This window comes from Panulirus ornatus, chromosome 18, assembly GCF_036320965.1.
Source record: "Panulirus ornatus isolate Po-2019 chromosome 18, ASM3632096v1, whole genome shotgun sequence".
NCBI lineage: Eukaryota > Metazoa > Arthropoda > Malacostraca > Decapoda > Palinuridae > Panulirus > Panulirus ornatus.
In genome coordinates, this window is record NC_092241.1 from 55,616,865 (window position 1) to 55,636,740 (window position 19,876).

Consider the following 19,876-nt stretch of genomic DNA (forward strand, 5'->3'; position numbering starts at 1 on the left):
AACTCTATCTACAGCCCATGCCTCGCAACCATATAACATTGTTGGAACCAATATTCCTTCAAACATACCCATGTTTGCTTTCCAAGATGATGTTCTCGACTTCCACACATTCTTCAATGCCCCCAGACCTTTCACCCCATCCCCCACCCTATGATTCACTTCCGCTTCCATGGTTCCATCCGATGCCAAATCCACTCCCAGATATCTAAAACACTTCACTTCCTCCAGTTTTTCTCAATTCAAACTTACCTCCCAATTGACTTGTCCTTCAACCCTACTGTACCTAATAACCTTGCTCATATTCACATTTACTCTCAGCTTTCTTCTTTCACACACTTTACCAAACTCAGTCACCAGCTTCTGCAGTTTCTCACATGAATCAGCCACCAGTGCTGTATCATCAACAAACAACAACTGACTCACTTCCCAAACTCTCTCATCCACAACACACTGCATACTTGCCCCTCTTTCCAAAACTCTTGCATTCACCTCCCTAACAACCCCATCCATAAACAAATCAAACAACCATGGAGACATCACACACCCCTGCCACAAACCTACATTCACTGAGAACCAATCACTTTCCTCTCTTCCTACACGTACACATGCTTTACACCCTCAATAAAAACTTTTCACTGCTTCTAACAACTTGCCTCCCACACCATATATTCTTAGTACCTTCCACAGAGCACCTCTATCAACTCCATCATATGCCTTCTCCAGATCCATAAATGCTACATACAAATCCATTTGCTTTTCTAAGTATTTCTCACATACATTACTTAAAGCAAACACCTGATCCACACATCCTCTACCACTTCTGAAACCACACTGCTCTTCCCCAATCTGATGCTCTGTACATGCCTTCACTCTCTCAATCAATACCCTCCCATATAATTTCCCAGGAATACTCAACTCTGTAATTTGAGCACTCAAGGAATAGAGTGAATTGGAACAATGTGGTATACCAGGGTCGACATGCTGTCAATGGATTGAACCAGGCCGTGTGAAGCGTCTGGGGTAAACCATGGAAAGTTTTGTGGGGCCTGGATGTGGAAAGGGAGCTGTGGTTTCGGTGCATCATACACGATAACTAGAGACTAAGTGTGAATGAATGTGGCCTTTATGTCTTTTCCTAGTGCTACCTTGCACACATGCAGGGGGAGGGGGGTTGTCATTTCAAGTGTGGCGGGGTGGCAACGGAATGAATAAGGGCAGACAGTATGAATTATGTACATGTGTATATATGTATATGTCTGTGTGTGTGTATATATGTATACGTTGAGATGTATAGGTATGTATATGTGCGTGTGTGGACGTGTATGTATATACATGTGTATGTGGGTGGGATGGGCCCTTCTTTCATCTGTTTCCTTGTGCTACCTCGCTAACGCAGGAGACAGCGACAAAGTATAATAAATAAATAACATGGAAATGTACAGGAATGTATGTGTGCATGTGTGGGTGTGTATGTATATACATGTTTATGTGGGTGGGTTGGGCCATTCTTTCGTCTGTTTCCTTTCACTACCTCACTAATGCAGGAGACAGCGACAAAGTATAATAAATAAAATTAATAAATATACAAATGATGACTAGGAGGGTATACACATTAGAAGTGGAGGGAGCAAGAAAATGGGGGAACCAAATAGAAGGTTGAAAGATGGAATGAAAGATGCCTGAACATACAGGAGGGTGTGAAGCATGTAGAGGATAAAGCAAACTGGAGTCATGTGGTATGCTGAACCAGGGCATATGAAGACTGTTTTCCCAGTATCACTTCCCTATTTGCCCATTTCACCAATGTGGCAATTTGTTCTTTTGTATTCTCATACTATTAATCTCCTTCCAAGACATTTTTGTATACTCTCTCAAATTTGCTGATACTCATTTACCCCAACTTTCATATGCCCTCTTTACAAGCCCCTGCACATTCCTCTCAACCTCCTGTCACTTTTTCTTGTACAACTTCTAATTATTTGAACTCCTTCCCTAAAACTAATGCCCACACACCTCTCTTTTCTCTTTCGCTAACACCTTAACTTCGTCACCCCACCACTTCTGACCTGTTTACCTCCCACCTTCTGAGTGCCATACACCTGCATTATTCCATTCCTCACCAACTCCCCTAGCTTCATTTACTCTCATCTTTTGCCATTCTATACTAAATAATTTTTTTAGTGAAAAAAAAAAAAGCCCTTTTGAATGGCAAGACAAAAATCAAAAACATATTTCATAAACTTACTGAAAACTGTTGCAGTGAATGCACACTAAATATCAAGAGTAGCCACAGACAATGGATTAATCCCCCTGGCACCAAGCAGATGTTCCTCAGATGCTCATAATACTAAAATCAATCTGGCAATGGCGTTAATATTACGTTCACATACAAACTTACAGCACGAAACCTATATGTATTGGGTTAAACGAGCAAAACGAGCATTGTGGAAGGAAACCCATAACACAATAACCAAACTGTCAGCATTTTCTTGCAGAGACCTCATGAATACATACTTTTGAGGATAGAACTAATAGAGCAGGCATTACCTCGGATCCCCAGTTTGTTATATTAATCTATGTTTTAAACTCTCTGTGAAGTTCTGTTCACAGGTGAAAAAAGGCACTTCTATTTAGTTACTCAAAAGTAATCTACACAAGGCTCATCATTCTATAGTCTCTGATGAATTTTCCTTTCCCAAACTGTACTATCCCTGGAAATCCTCCACTCTTGTACGCTTTCAAAGAGAAAGAAAAGTGCTAGGAGCCAAGTGAGGAATTTTCCCTCTAAGACTTTGTCAACTGTTCTTAATGTAACCTTGCTCATGCAGGAAATGGCAAGTATAGATTAAAAAAAATCTTTCATGCTGACTGACAATCTTCAAATCATTAATCTCAAAAGTGTCTTCCCAAAATCTAGCTTTTTCCTTAAATCTCAATAAATTGCACAATATTCAGCTGAAAACCAAACCAACATGCAAAATCCTTGAAGATATATTTTCACATAGCTATTTGGTCTCCATCATCTGAAGGTGCAATTTTCAAAAGGTGAAACTTTGGGGGAGATTTTGCATGCACTATGATGCTCTGAAAGTGACAATATGAATAATGATAAAGAAAGAGAGAGTTTAACGTGGATTCAACTCACATCATAATGTCATCTGGTGATTGCAGTACATGATTCAGACCTGAGGTTACTTGAGGACAAAACACAGGTGGAGCAGGCAAATACACATGAGATGGCACAAAGACCTCAAAATGCTGCATGACCTCTTGAATCTTCTGAAGACAGTCCTGAAGGATGTTTGGTATGACATCCAGGCAAGACATGGATGCCACCTGCATAAGTTCTTGATAACTATGAAATACTGATGCCTTGAGGTTCTCTATGGGTCCCGAATGTAACACAAGGTTTTTGATGATAGATGATGGATGCAAACTGCTTGATATTAAGAGTCTGAAAATATAAATACTATATTATCACAATGTGGATGATTCTCTTACCTTTAAAAGACATATATATAAATTCATGTAAATCAATAAATATACAAATGAAATATCATTGATCCTAAAGGTTGGTAAACTACTACAACATTGGGAAAGTAGTAATGCCAAAACTTAGAGTATCCAAAGCCTCTACATTAGAGTTCTCCAGTCAATGAAAAAATTACCCTAGACTTTCTGATACATAATCTAACAAAATATCTGTATTTTTAAAAACAACTCTAGATCTAGTTATGCTCTTCAAAATATTGAGGTTTTTCATAGTTAATTTGGTAATAATGTATGCTCATAACATTATATCATTATCAGACCAAGCTTTGCCTTTTGTAAGTGATGTTAAAATGTTACAAAATTTTTAATACTTTTCAAGATGGTAAAAAAAAAAAAAATCATGGTCTTCCTCAAATGAGAAATGCACCAAGGTAAGAATAAGCACTGATGCTCCAAGCAAACCTAAAATATCATGAACTAAACAAGAGAGTGTAGCGGTGCTAGTGGTAAAAACCACAGGAAAAAGCTGTTAACAATTCAACAGAAAATTGTAAAATGAAAAAGTTAGACCATGGTATGAGTTATCTCTAGAGCTGTAACTGGGGCAACAGAAGTACATGCTCTATGTGTAAAGTAGAAGTGGGCACAAAATCTTTCAAAGTGAATTGAACATCAATATACTTAAGAAAAAATCTTTCAATTTGAATATGTTTCAAAATTCTATTAATTCACAATAAGTAAAGCACATAAAAACATCAAGGTAAATAAGAGTTATGGGTGCATTCATTTTACTACTCATTTTCTGACCTTAATACATGCTCACACTCAAAATCGCTTGGGGTAAAGAAACCATATTAGATAGTGACATCTATGTGGCAAATTGGAGAATTGTTCCAGACAATGATCCTGCTCTTGGCACTTTTCCCAAACCAACAGAATTTTGACATTTATCTTGCAAAGGGTAAAGGGGAAGAATGATTTGGAAATGTCTTAGAAGTAAAGTCAGGGGTTGGTGGAAGGACAAGAGCTAAGGAAGGAGTAGCACTACTCCTGAAGTGGGAGTTGTGAGAGTGGATAATAGAGTGTAGATTGATGAGGGTAAAACTGAAAGTGGATGGTGAGAGATGGTGATTATTAGCACTTATGTACCTAGCCATGAGAAGAAACATCATGAGAAAGTAAGTAGTGCGGCACTTAAGGATATAAATGGCACGCATGGGGTATTCAGTTTTATGAATGGAAAAGGTGAAGAGCTTATGGAGTCCTGTGCTGAAAAAAGACTGGTGACTGGGAATATTTGGTTCAAAAGGAATATACACAAGTATATGTATGTGGGAAAAAGGGATGGTCAATGGGCATTATTGGATAATGTATTAATTGATAGGTATGTAAAAGTGAGACTTCTGGATGTAAATGTGCTAAGACGGGCAGCTGGTGGGATATCTGATCACTATCTTATGGAGGTGAGGTGAGAAGAAAATTGTCAGGGAGAAGAGTAGTGAGAGTAAGTGAACTTGGAAAGGAGACCAATGTGAAGAAATACCAAGAGAGATTGAGGGTAGAATGGCAAAAGGTGAGAGCAAATGAAGGGGAGTGGATAAGGAATGGGAGGTATTTCAGGACCTAGTGATGACATGTGCAGGAGATGCATGTGGCATGTGAAAGGTGGGAAGTGGGCAGATTAAAAAGGGTAGTAAGTGGTGGGATGAAGAAGCAAAGTTGTTTGTGAAAGAGAAAAGAGAGGCATTTGGGTGGTACTTACAGGGAAGAAGTGCAAATGATTAAGAGGTGTATAAGAGAAAGTGGCAGGATATCAAGAGGAAGGTGCAGGGGTTGAAAAAGAGGGCAACTGAGAGTTGGGGTGACAGAGTCTCATTAAACTTTAGGGAGATTAAAAGATATGCAAAAGACAAGAGAATAAAAGAGAACATCAGTGAAGGAGGCAAAAGGGGAAGTGATAAGAAGTGGTGATGAAGTGAAGAGGAGATGGAGTGAGTATTTTGAAGGATTGCTAAAAGTGTTTGATAATAGAGAGGCAGATGTAGTGCGTTTTGGTCAGGGTGTTATGCGAAGTAAGAGAGCCATACCGAGTGATTTGGTAAAAAGAGAAGAGGTGGTGAAAGCCTTACGGAAGATGAAATGCAGCAAGGGGGCAGGAGTGGATAGTAATGCAGGTGAATTTTTAAAGAAAGAGGGTGACTGTGTTGTTGACTGGTTGGTAAGGATACACAATGTATGTATGGATCATGGTGAAGTACCTGAGGGTTGGCAGAATGCATGTATACTGCCACTGTATAAAGGCAAAGGGGTTAAAGATAAGTGTTCAAACTACAGAGGTATAAGTTTGTTGAGAACAGCTGTTAAGATGTATGAGAGGGTGTTGATTGAGAGGGCAAATTCATGTACAAAGCATCAGATCTGGGAGGAGCAATGGGGTTTTAAAAGCAGTAGAGGATGTGTGGATCAGGTATTTGCTTTGAATATGTGTGATAAATACTTAGAAAAACAGATAGGTCTGTATGTAGCACTTATGGATCTGGAGAAGGCATATGATAGGGTTGATAGTGATGCTTTGAGGTGTAGGAGGTAAGCTGCTAGAAGTAATGAGAAGTTGTTATCAAGGGTGTAAGGCATGTGTAGTGTAGGAAGAGAGGAGAGTGAATGATTCCCAGTGAAGGTCAGTCTGTGGCAGGGGTGTGATATCACCATGGTTGTTCAATTTGTTTATGGATGGGATGGTGAGTATGTGGTCTGTTGGGGGGAGAGAACCTGGAAAATGAGTCAGTTGCTGTTTGCCAATGACACAGCACTGGTGGTTGATTCAAGTTACAAACTGCAGAAGTTTGTGACTTAGTTTGGAAGAGTGTGTGCAAGGAGAGTTAAAAGTAAATGTGAATTAAAGTATGGTTACTAGGTTCAGCAGGGTTGAGAGACTAGTTGGGATGGGATGTAAACTTAAATGGAGAAAAATTGGAGGAAGTGAAGCGTTTTAGATATCTAGAAGTGGATTTGACATCAAATGGCACCATAGAAGTGGACGGCTCAATCATTTTCAGTTTCATTCACAAAATGTACAATACCTGCTCAGTCTAGCTCCAGCATGATTGCTTTGCTTACAGGCAAAGAACAGAGTCTTCAGAGATGAGTAATCAAGTAAGATAGGAAAGATTTTCCATACAAGCATTCTCCATGATGCACTCAGACCAACACAAAGCAAATTTTGTCAATACAATACAACCCCATTCTAAGAGACTTATTGTGGGAAAAGTTATTTCTTAGAAGCAAAATTACAGTAGATCCTGAATTTTCCATTAAGAAGTGCAATGAAAACCAACCTTATTCTTTAGAGGATAAAGGTGTTAATGATATAGTAATGACTGCTCTGAATCAGAAGGACGGAGCTCCAAGGTCAACCAGAGTCATCAAAAATAAGGCGGGTACGAGGTGCAAGCTACTCTCCCCATGCTTATGATGCTCAACAATTTGAGCTTTTCAGCAATGCTCAAGTGCTTTCAGGACCTCTAAGCTTGTGCAACAATGAGAGCAGATTTATCTGCCACTTATAAGGTTACATCACATCTTGAATTTCTCCACTAACAAATGTGATGGAAATTTAACATACTCTTTTGAGGCCAGAGGTGTTCATGATGTAGTAAAGACTACTCTGAATCAAAATGGAAACTGCTCCAAGGTCACCTGGAGTCACCTGATGCACCTCCTCATCAGAAATAAGGTGTGTCTGAGGAGCAAGCTGCTCTCCCCATGCTCATGATGCTCAACCATTCTGAACTCTTCATCAATGGTGAGGTGTTTCCTGGACCTCTAACCATGTGCAAAAGTGATAGCCCACTTATCTGCCATAATTCAATAAAAAAAGGTATGATTCTGTATCATAAAAAACACAGCAATTGTATGACAACATGGTTACTGAGTTTGTTTATAATTTGACCAAGCAGGCATGTATTTCAGAGAGGCAGGCAGCAATCAAGCTAGGTCTCATTTCATCTTGACAGTTCTTCTTAAGTTATCTTTGTAGTTGCAAAAGTATGAAATACAGCACTGCACCAGTGAACTATCGCGAATCACTGTAAAACTACATTCATAGGTAATTACCAATTTGTACTGTATGGTGAGAGAGTTTTACACTCATGAGGGCGCATCTCTTCAACATTCTCTACTATCATACAACTTCTTAAATAAGTATACTGTCTGCTTTAACCATGTCCTCAGTCATTGCATTCTAATCATCTACTACTCATATACTACATAAATACTTCTTTACAAATTTTTGCTTAATTTCATGTTACAGCCTCTTGCTACTCTATCCCTACATCTCTCAAACAGACTAGTTAGTACCCAACCTGGGTCTAGGAAGCTGGGGCATCAGGAGATCATGTGACAACCCAGTAACTTTCTTTTAATCTTACTAACATACAAAGTTCCAGTACTTTAATTGTGTGCTCAATAGTTATGCAACTGAAGCAGCCATTCACTATACCTCAAATGTGTGGGGGTTAGCTTGATTACCTGTGTCAAATGGATGAAAAAGAAGTTTCCCATATCTAATCTTCAGTATCATACCAAGAATATTTATCTAATTCTTAATTTACAATAGATTAATGGAACAATGCCATCTTTTATCTCTTATATCCCAAACTCAGCCAAACCGGTCCTCCATTTACCCGACAAAATTTGCAATGTAAAGGAATTTCATGTATATTTCTGTTGGATTTCATACTTAGTCTAGTGGGCTCCAGAGGGTCAGAAGCCAAATTCATATACATTAAAGTACTTTACAATGGGGGCTTCCTATCGCTGTGTTCTTACAAGTGATATATTCATATATAAATAATATCAAGAATAATGAGGGCATCATTTGCAATGATTAATTCATCTATCTATAATTACCCCAGGACCAATTTCTATAAAAGTCCTGGTGTTACTCAGGACCTCTATCTAAAGGCTCCTGCAACCAAGGCAGCACTGCTTCCAGTAGCTGGGTAATGTAAGCTCCTTTGGAGTGAAGAGCTGTTTTATGAGACTGTACTCCAAATGGTGCAGCCTCACCAAAGGTGACTCTTCACTCAATGTGGAATCTATTGCATGTGGAGCTAGCAACACCAATCTAAGTGATTTCAACTCATACACAAAGCATACCTGCTTTTCTTAGTTGTGACAGCAATAAGACTAGAAACAAGAGCAGTTCTAGTATCCCCAAGTTCATGGGAGAAAGCAGTAATATCACTCCAATAACCAGCAAATGCTAATGTTTGTGCCACTCTCTCTGATGACCAGTGTGCCACAAATATGACATCCTTCAACACGGTGGGACAGAGGATTGTTGCATCTTTATCTGTTCCATAAAAAAAAAATTATATCAGTGCATAATTTCCTTTGAACTACAACACATGGAGGCTATAATTACAAACTAATACTGTATATTCTTTCAAATCTCTCTCTCTCTCTCTCTCTCTCTCTCTCTCTCTCTCTCTCTCTCTCTCTCTCTCTCTCTCTCTCTCTTTGAAAACATTATCCCAGGGATGTTAGAGTTATTAGGATATAAATTTCATGAAAAATCAGCAAAAAAGGCCAAAGTAAACCCACAGACAACATTCAACTTTAAAACAAAAAGTACATTTCATAAGCATACTTACCTAAGTTAACACCATCTAACCATTCTCTAGCCACATTCTGAGACCATAGTCCACAGATTTCTACATACTAAATTAATCAATGATAAAAAAAGACTAGTTTGGCAAAGATCTTTGCTTGTAAAAACTGATTCAGTCAGGTAAAATCATGCCTTGCCCAGAAGTCCATCACTTAAATTCAACACAACAATAGTCAAGCAACTGAAGCAGTCATTTACTATGCTAAGAAAATGTTAGGGCTCACTTGATCATCTGAGTCAAACTAGAGAAAATGAATTTTCCTATTCACTTAAAATTCAGTATAATATCAAGAATACTGATTTCCTTCTTTCTGTGTTAGCAATAAACTGCCAGTAAATGTGTTCAGCATTTTTCTACAAATGATAATGCATTTACTAAGTCCAGGAATCACGTAATTCTTTTGCATTATTTCCATCCTAAAGAAGGTGTTCGCTTTTGAGAGGCCCTTTCACTATTAATCACGAGTTGGTTGCAGTTTAGTCACACAAAAAGCTGGACCGACCGATCAGTAACATAATCACCCCCATTCTTGAGAAACTTAACCACCATCCCATCCATTTCTGCTGCTATATCATATTTTCATTTTATGCAAGGCTTTCAACACTACTTCTCTTTTCACCAAACAGTTCAAGAAGATTCTTTCATTCCATATACCACTTCATTCAAAACACATCATATTACTTATCTACCTATATCTCTAACATCTGCTCCTTCAGGGAACTCCTGTCATGGGAGTGGCCACAGCAAAAGAGTTTCAAAGTTGGGCACTAAAGTGACAAACCAATAACAGATAATTATCGAAGTTTCTGTTTTCAGACTATTATTGGAGGTTAACTTCTATAATCTTTATCAGACCAGTTAACTTCCAATAACTCAATCTTTTAGTCTGATAATGTCCATTAATTTTTTGTCTAATAAAGTTTTTATTATTCTATGTTTGGTAAAGTGAGAGAAAGAGTTTGGTAAATTGTGTGAAAGAAGAAAGCTGAGAGCAAATGTGAATAAGAGCAATGTTATAAGGTTCAGTTGGGTTGAGGGGCAAGTCAATTGGGAGGTAAGTTTGAACGGAGAAAAACTGGAGGAAGTGAAGTGTTTTAGATATCTGGGAGTGGATTTAGCAGCAGATGGAACCAAGGAAGCAGAAGTGAGTTACAGGGTGGGGGAGGGGGTGAAGGTTCTGGGAGTGTTAAAGAATGTGTGGAAGGCGAGAACATTATCTTGAAGAGCAAAAATGGGTATGCTTGAAGGAATAGTGGTTCCAACAATGGTATATGGTTGCAGGGCATGGGATACAGATAGGGTTGTGCAGAAGAGGGTGGATGTGCTGGAAAAGGAATGTTTGAGGTAATAAAAAGAGTGTGGGTGAGAGAGCAGAAGAGGGTGTATTGAAATGGTTTGGTCACATGGAGAGAAAGTGGGAGACCAAATTGGAGGTGGAAGGATGGAGTGAAAAAGATTTTGAGCAATCAGGGCCTTAGCATACAGGAGGGTGAAAGGCATGCAAGGAATAGAGTGAAATGGAATATTGTGGTATACCAGAGTTGACGTACTGTCCATAGATTGAACCAGGGCATGTGAAGCGTCTGGGGGTAAACCATAAAAAGTTTTGTGGGGCCTAGATGTGGAATGAGAGCTGTGGTTTTGGTGCTGCCTCAATGAAAAGGGGGGGAATCCTATTTAATGTGTGGCGGGGTGGCAATGGGAATGGATGAAAGCAGCAAGTATGGATATGTACATGTGTATATATATGTATATGTCTGTGTATGTATCTGTATGTATACGTTGAAATGTATATGGGTGTATATGTGTGTGTGTGTGGGCGTTTATGTTCATGCATGTGCATGTGGGTGGGTTGGGCCATTCCTCATCTGTTTCCTTGTGCTACCTCGCTAACACAGGAGATGGCAGTTGAGTACAATAAAATATAATAATAATCTAAGTCTTTTTGTGTCTCTTTCTGATCATCTAATCCATTTTACTTACTACGACAGTTTTCAACAAAGCACCTGGGGAAGACCATTAAGATAAAAGGATATGTATCCTTGGGGTGTCAAGGCTTGAAATTTTTGAGGAGCAAGGGAGGAACACTGGAAAGAATAAAATGAATCAATGTGGTATATAAGAGGCGATATGCTGTTACTGGGCTGAAAAAGGGCATACTTAGGGGTCAACGTACAACATGCAATATTCTTTGAGGCATGGCTGTGGATGGTAGACTCTGATTTTGGTACAAGACAACTGGAAAATAAGAATGTGCAAACGAGGACACTCTTTGTTTGTTCCTGACCTTATTTTGGTGAGGCCAGATCGACAATTACAAAAAAAGAATATGAAAATACATGAGCTAAAATGGAATGTTTTCTTAATATCTATCACGTGCAAGTTGAATTATGGAAGTAGTAAACTTATCCATTAATAAGCTTAGCCCTAAACAGAAAGTAGCTCTGCACCACACCTTTCAAAGAGGTTCTCAAGATGGGCTGTGCAGAGTTAAAAGTTGGGAGGTGTGTCAGTTTGGTGTTTTAGTTACTTACATAAGGTGGATGTGGCTTCTTCAATGACTATAGCATTGTATTTAAGAAGACTTTTCATACTTCAGCAAGACTCATAATATTTTCATTCTTTGCCTACATTAAGTGTGACTAGCATTTTGATTTGTGTGTTCTTAACCACCAAAGATAACAACAGTGGCTATGAAACTACTATCGTTTGGTACAGGGCAAACAAGGAGCTGGCTTAACTAAAGACAAATTACAACTTTTGATATTTCCAAAATCAATGACAGTTCTGGAACACAAAAAAATTATACATCAAGACATTTATGTCCTTTATCTGTTTGAAAATGCTATTTACAATACACCATTTGACAAATATATTTAAAGCCTGATGCTGTTCTTAGCCTGTTTTACTATGCATTACCTAAATATACATGAAAAAAAAGACAGATGCTTACATACCTCTAAGTTTCGAAGAGGAGTCCCAGATTGGAGGTATTACATGAGGATTGTGGGGTGATGGTATATAAATGTCATGTTGAAGAATCACTTTTGCCATAATACGACCTAAACTTCCAATTACTTGACGTACCACAGCTATCAGTCTGATGGTATTCTGTAATTCTTCATCACTGTGATTACACTTTTGACTAAATGCATCCCTGTCCTCTTCAGTGCATACAGATATCTGGTTTGATATCTGCTGAGTCTGAGATCCTTTTGATGTTTCAACTGTCTTTAGGGTGCAAGTTCTCATTGTTTCTTGTTTAATCTGTGATACATCTAATTTCACTTCTTGGGGTGGTACATGATTTGGCTTGGGAGTTGAACTGACAGCATTATTTGGAAGACTAGATGGGTTTGTAGTACAAATATTGGATCTTATTAGACTGTACAACCAAGATAGAAAATCTGAGATGCCAATGAAATCTGTATGAAGTAAATATGTATAAAGTATAGAATGAAAATATTTACCTACTTTCCATCTATCTCTTTTATGAGACAAGATCTTGATGATCTTAAATTTCCAGTCTTTTACAGCAGAAAGGTATATTCCATTTAGATAAAACTGATCACATATATCGAGTTTAACTTTCCTATGGCCAAAGTCAAACCCTAGCAATTGCAATCTACTTTGTATTATATTCATTACCGTTAGTAGTTTCTGATATATTTTTTGTTCAAATTTCTTTTCCCCAAGTCTTAAATAAACCTTACTGGAATTCAAATGCAGACAAATCCACAGAATTTTCATTCTTAAACATATTGCAGGGTCACTTTTAAATGTTCCGTCTCTAGCAGAGATGTTAGAGATGGCAGTGAAATTTGTCACTTCTATCCCTGGAGCAACCCCAAGAATATCATACAAAAGCTGGCTTGGAAACTGCGACACAGGTCTAAATGTATAGACCTGGGTGAGTGTACATTCCACAGAGGAGAGTGCTTGCGTCAATATAAGAAGAGTGTCAACCATACTGCTCTCTCCAGCATGTTTCTCACATCTAAGTAAGGTATGGATGACCTGATGGGTGAGCCATATAGTAGGCTTAATCATATGCAGTGACTTGGGCCATACTGCTAATACCTGAAGAAGTTAAAAAAATAACAAAGGTCACTATATTTAAATACAAAAATTTTTATTGCTGTTATATGACTCTACCCAGATCAAAATTAGAATTATGAACAAAAAATCTTCATTACTAAGTCAAGGGTCAAAGCCTATCAGCACCACTAAATACATTGAATAAAAAGATTCTGCAATTACCTGCAGTCCTTCCCTTTAAATACCACCTACACACATCTCTTTTCTTTATCACTGAAAACTTTAGTCTGTCATCCCACTAAAATTATCCTTTCTCACCAGCCAACCTCCCACCTTCTGCATGACACACACATCTCTTGCACATATCAGCACCATATCCTGATATACATCTTATTCCTCACCAACTTCCAAGCTTCAATTACTCCTTTTTGCCATTCTGCACTCAATCTCTCTTGGTGTTTTTTCACTATACCTTCCAAGATTACTTTCAACACCCTCTTCTCACTCCATAAATCTTCACAAATCTTCACCCTCACCTCCATCAGGTGATGAACATACATCCCATCGGCTACGTCTCTCAGCACATTCGCATCCAAAAGTCTCTCTTCCGCCAACCTAAGATGAAAGCTACAAAGAGTGAGAAGTTTTCATCAAGAGTGAAAAGCATGTATATAAGTAGGTAGAGAGGAAAGTGAGTGTTTCCTGGTGAAGGCTGGTCTGCAGCAGTGGTGTGAAATATCACAAGACTTTAATTTGTTTACGAATGGGGTGTTGAGGGACATAAATGCAAGGATCTTGGAGAAAAAGGTAATTATGCACACAGTATGAAGTGAAGGGGCTTGGGAAATGGGTTAACTGTTGTTTGCTGATGACACAGCACTGATGGCAGGTTAGCAGATCTAAATGAGAAACTGCTGAAGTAAGTGTCTGAGTTCAGTGTGAGAATGTAGGATAAGAGCAAATGTGAATAAAAGCAACATTTATTAGGTTTACTGGGCAAAGGGACAGGTTGGTTGGGGTGTGAGTTTGAATGGAGATAATTTGGAGGAAGTGAAATGTTTTGAATACCTGGGAGTATACATGGCAGTGAATGGAACCATGGAAGCAGGAGTGAGTCACAGGGTGGGTTAGGGGGTGAAGGTTCTGTGAGCACAGACAAAACTGTGGAAACAGAGGTCATTATCTGGGAGGGTGAGAATGGGTATGTTCGAAGGTACTGTAGTCCTTATGATGTTATGTGAATGTGAGGCATAAGCTCCAGATGAGGCTGTGCAGAGGAGGATGCACGTGTTGAAAACAAAACGTCTGTGGACAATATGTGGTGTGAAGTGGTTTAATCGAGTAAGTAACAAAATGGTAAGAGAGAGGCGTGGTAACTAAAAGAGTGTGGTTTAGAGAGCTGGAGAGGGTGGATGAAGGTGACACCAAATTGCAGATGGAAGGATAGAGTGAAAAAAATTTGAGTGACTGGAGCTGAAATATGCAGGAAGGTGAAAAGTGCACACAGGATAAAGTAAATTGGAACTATGTGGTATATGGAGATGAATAAGCTGCCAACAGACTGAGCCAGAGTGTGTGGAGCAGCCAGGGTAAACCATGAAAAGATGTGTTGGGCCTGGTTGTGGATACCGAGCTGTGGTTTCAGTGTATTGCACATGACAGCAAAAGAATTGGTGTGTGCAAATGGGGCCACTCTTTGTCTGTTCCTAGAGCTACCTTGAAAATGCTGGAAATGTGAGAGAACCAGGAAAATATGCATGTTCCTAGATGATTGTAAGTGGAATTATGTCAGATGGCAGGCAATGATGACTGGCCAGTGACAAGTTTGCAACCAGCAATTGCTCCTAAAAAAAAAAACCTAGAGGTCATGTGCAGAAGTGAACACAGGCTGATGTCTTCTCACTAAAATATTGAGGATTGGCTGAATCCTAAACCAAATATTCCCATGGAATATCTAATGCTCACAAGAAAAAACATGAAGGAGAGATATTTCCTTATTTCTAAACATCATCATGCCTCTCAGCTATTTATACATTTCTAAATAAAACCATATCAATAGCAATCAAATTTATGACTCACCCTCACAAAATGATGAAAGATATGTAGCATTTGCAACAGCATAGCCTGATGTTCAGAGCAGTCATCATTCAAGGAAGTTTGCATCAATACACCAACAAGCTTCACCAAGTGCCTTACAACATGTTTTGCCTTTCCCTTCCAGTCATTTGTCTGAGGTCCTCTGTGTGAGACAATCAAGGTCCATGCAGCCAAAAGAGGTTTCATCACTTGCTCGATCTGTAAAATGAAAAACTATAGAGTACAGGTAATCATAATGATTAATTTTGATATTCCTCACATTTCCTAAGAACTTATCACCAAAATTCCCTACACCCCTATTAATTTCTTTAACCCTTAAACTGCTCCCTCATCTTGTGATGAGCCTTACAGCCCTACTCCCATCATTTGATGGCTTAAAGCTTTAGCCGCTGTTTAAAATCTCAGCTGACATTTGCTTCAACTCGTTAAGCAAAGATGTCACTAGCAGCATAACACCAAAGCTGGAAAACATATCATACATCTCAGTCACCTACAGTATGTACAAGAGAGTGTATATGTGTCACCTGAGTGGGAATTTAGATATTGGTGCTCATTCTTGTATTAGTTTGAATTAAATGAAACAATTTCTGAGATATGAATATTTAATACTTTTGGTATAAATAAACTTATTCGTTCATTTATTCACATACATAAAATGCACTATAAATAACACACGAAAATGTAAAAATGTAAATTTAGAAAATACATAGAATACATTAAAGATATATAATAAAAGAAATTATGAACTGTGTTATGTGATTAAGTGTATATAGAATGCAATCATGTCTGGATAAGATCATAATTACAGTTTACTTACACAGATAAGGAGCATTAATGCTGACAACATGGGTCTTCTCCTATCTACTCAACACCTTTCCACACCAACAGAGGAGAAAGTATACAGCTTTTTTCGTAACTTCTTTAACAGAGTATAATAAAGACATATTCCATAGGAAAAACAAAATTTTTTCTTATGAGGTATTCGAAGTCAGAGTGACAAAACAAATGACCATCCAATGTTGGACTAAAGTGCCAAAAAGTCCCCCACACACTTCTCTAACTGGTTAGATGGTAAGGGAGTGAATATCTGTCACCAAGTAAAGATGAGAAATCTATCAAAAAGGGTGTCCTTTTCAAAATCATGGCCATGCTCATGACAAACAACCAGCAAACATTGCCAACCAACAACAGGAAACACTGTGATGTCATGCACTCAACTAATTAGTGCACACCCAGCCCAGACTGTGCTTTTGTGTCTGTGTGTATGTGTGTTGGAGACCCAGATGATGGCTTGCTGGAGTATTAGTTCCCATTACCCCAAGTATATGTGAACACCACATGCATAACAAAACTTCAAATGGACCATTAAATGAGTTTACTTGAGAAAGACAGACAAGGGGGCATGATTGGCCCACAACTGGGTTGTCTGGTGAAGAAAAAAGAAAAAAAGGATTTTAACTTTACAAGAAAATGTAATTCCACTCCACAGTTTTTTAAGCTATCACCCACTCCCTGCTGCTACATATTAGCCATTTAGTGTCCCCATTACCATTGTCATTTATACAGTTTATTTCTGCCTTTTTTCTTAGAGTATACCTAAATCTACAAAACGTTTGTTTAAACAACTTTTGAAAGTACTTATAGTCTTAGCATCCACTATATCTGATGGTAACTTATTCCAGTGCTCAACACATTTATGGAAAAAGAAGATTTTTCCATGTCTGCACTACATCTTTTAGCTTTGAGTTTTATTCCATTTTTCCTGGCAACCATATTTTCTCATATTTTGAAAAGACTTTTGTGATCTACTTTATCAAGCCCCCTATGTACACCAATTATACCCTCAACTGCCACATTACTTACCTTTGCATTCAAATCACCCATCTTTATAACCCGGTCTCGTGCATCAAAGCTGCTAACACACTCACTCAGCTGCACCTAAAACACTTGCCTCTCATGATCTTTCTTCTCATGACCAGGTGCACAGGCACCAATAATCACCCATCTCTCTCCTTCCACTTTCAGTTTTTCCCATATCAATCTACAGTTTACTTTCTTACACTCTATCACATATCCCCACAACTCCTGCTTCAGTAGTAGTGCTACTCCTTCCTTTGCTCTTGTCCTGTCGCCAACCCCTGACTTTACTCCCAAGACATTCCCAAACCACTCTACTCCTTTACCCTTGAGCTTCGTTTCACTCAGAGCCAAAACATCCAGGTTCCTTTCCTCAAACATACTACCTATCTCCTTTTTTCTCATCTTGGTTACATCCACACACATCTGGAAACACCAATCTGAGCCTTCGAGGAGAATTAGCACTTCCTGCATGACTCCTTCTGTTTCACCTTTTAGAAATTCAAATACGAGAAGGGGGGTTTCCAGTCCCCCGCTCCTGCCCCCTTTAGTCGCCTTCTACGACACACAGGAAATACGTGAGAAGTATTCTCTCTCGCTTATTCCCAGTGTTTTAAATGGAAATGGTGAAGAGCTTGTGGATTTGTGTGCTGAAAAAGAACTGGTGATTAGGAATACCTGGTTTAAAAAGAGAGATATACATGAGTGCATGTATATGAGGAGGAAAGATGGGCAGAGGGCATTACTAGATTAAGTGTTAATTGATAGGCATGTAAAAAAGAGATTTATGGATGTTAATGTGCTGAAAGGGGCAGCTGGAGAAATGTCTGATCACTATCTTGTGGAAGCGAAAGTGAAGATTTGTTGAAGTTTTCAGAAAAGAAGAGAGAATATTGGGGAGAAGAGGGTGGTGAGATTAAGTGACCATGGAAAGGAGACTTGTGTGAGAAAGTACCATGATAGATTGAGTGTAGAATGGCAAAAGGTGAGAGCAAATGATGTGAGGGGAGTGGGAGAGGAATGGGATGTATTTAGGGAAGCAGTGATGGCTTGTGCAAAAGATGCATGTGGCATGAGAAAGGTGTGAGATGGGCAGATTAGAAAGGTTGTGAATGGTGATATAAAGAAGTAAGATTGTTAATGAAAGAGAAGAGAGAGGTGTTTGGACGAATTTTGTAGGGAAGTAGTGCAAATGACTGGGAGATGTATAAAAGAAAGTGGCAGGAGGTGAAGAGAAAGGTGCAAGAGGTGAAAAAGAGGGCAAATGAGAGTTGGGGTGAGAGAGTATCATTAACCTTTAGGGAGAATAAAAAGATGATTTGAAAGGAGGTAAACAGAGTGCATAAGACAAGAGAACAAATGGGAACACTGGTGAGGGGAGCAAATGGGGATGTAATAACAAGTAGCGATGAAGTGAAAAGGAGATGGAGTGAATATTTGGAAGGTTTGCTGAATGTGTTTGATGATAGAGTGGCAGATATAGGGTGCTTTGGTCGGGGTGGTGTATGAAGTGAGAGGGTCAGGGAGAATGGTTTGGTGAACAGAGAAGAGGTAGTGAAAGCTTTGCGAAAGATGAAAGCCGGCAAGGGGGCGGGTTTGGATGGTATTGCTGTGGAATTTATAAAAAAAAGAAGGGGGTAACTGTGTTGTTGATTGGTTGGTAAGGATATTCAATGTATGTACAGAGCATGGTGAAGTGCCTTAGGATTGGCGAAATGCATACATAGTGCCAATGTACAAAGGCAAAGGCGATAAAGGTGACTGTTAATATTACAGAGGTATAAATCTGTTGAGTATTCCTGGGAAATTATATGGGAGGGTATTGATTGAGAGGGTGAAAGCATGTACAGAGCATCAGATTGGGGAAGAGTAGTGTGGTTTCAGAAGTGGTAAAGGGTGTGTGAATCAGGTGTTTGCTTTGAAGAATGTATGTGAGAGATACTTGGAAAGACAGATAGATTTGTATGTAGCATTTATGAATCTGGAGAAGGCACATGATAGGGTGGATAGAGATGCTTTGTGAACGGTTTTAAGAGTATATGGTATGGGTAGTAAGTTGCTAGAAGCAGCGAAAAGTTTTTACCCAGGATGTAAGGCATGTGTATGAGAAGGAAGAGAGGAAAGTGATTGGTTCCCAGTGAATGTTAGCTTGCAGCAGAGGTGCATGATGTCTTCATGGTTGTTTAGTTTGTTTATGGATGGGGTGGTTAGGGAGGTGAATGCAAGAGTTTTGGAGAGAGGGGCAAAAATGCACATCCACCCTCCTGCGCACAACTCTATCCATAGCCCACGCCTCGCAACCATACAACATTGTTGGAACCACTATTCCTTCAAACATACCCATTTTTGCTTTCTGAGATAATGTTCTCGACTTCCACACATTCTTTAAGGCTCCCAGAATTTTTGCCCCCTACCCCACCCCATGATTCACTTCCGCTCCCATTGTTCCATCCGCTGCCAGATCCACTCCCAGATATCTAAAACACTTTACTTCCTCCAGTTTTTCTCCATTCAAACTTACCTCCCAACTGACTTGACCCTCAACCCTACTGTACCTAATAACCTTGCTCTTATTCACATTTACTCTTAACGTACTTTTTTCACACACTTTACCAAACTCAGTCATCAGCTTCTGCAGTTTCTCACATGAATCAGCCACCAGCGCTGTATCATCAGCGAACAACAACTGACTCACTTCCCAAGCTCTCTCATCCACAATA

The 19,876-nt window shown here is 39.0% G+C and overlaps 1 protein-coding gene across 1 annotated transcript in view; it reads right to left on the reverse strand.

Moving 5' to 3' along the window:
* Positions 1 to 19,876, reverse strand: part of LOC139755123 (uncharacterized) — a 161,108-nt gene that overhangs the window by 39,372 nt on the left and 101,860 nt on the right. Inside the window, exons 13-16 of the mRNA XM_071673266.1 lie at positions 15,282 to 15,497; positions 12,122 to 13,244; positions 8,650 to 8,845; positions 3,146 to 3,454 (exon numbers count right to left, since the gene is read on the reverse strand). Of these exons, the coding sequence (XP_071529367.1) occupies positions 3,146 to 3,454; positions 8,650 to 8,845; positions 12,122 to 13,244; positions 15,282 to 15,497 (1,844 nt within the window). The remainder of the gene's footprint in view (positions 1 to 3,145; positions 3,455 to 8,649; positions 8,846 to 12,121; positions 13,245 to 15,281; positions 15,498 to 19,876) is intronic.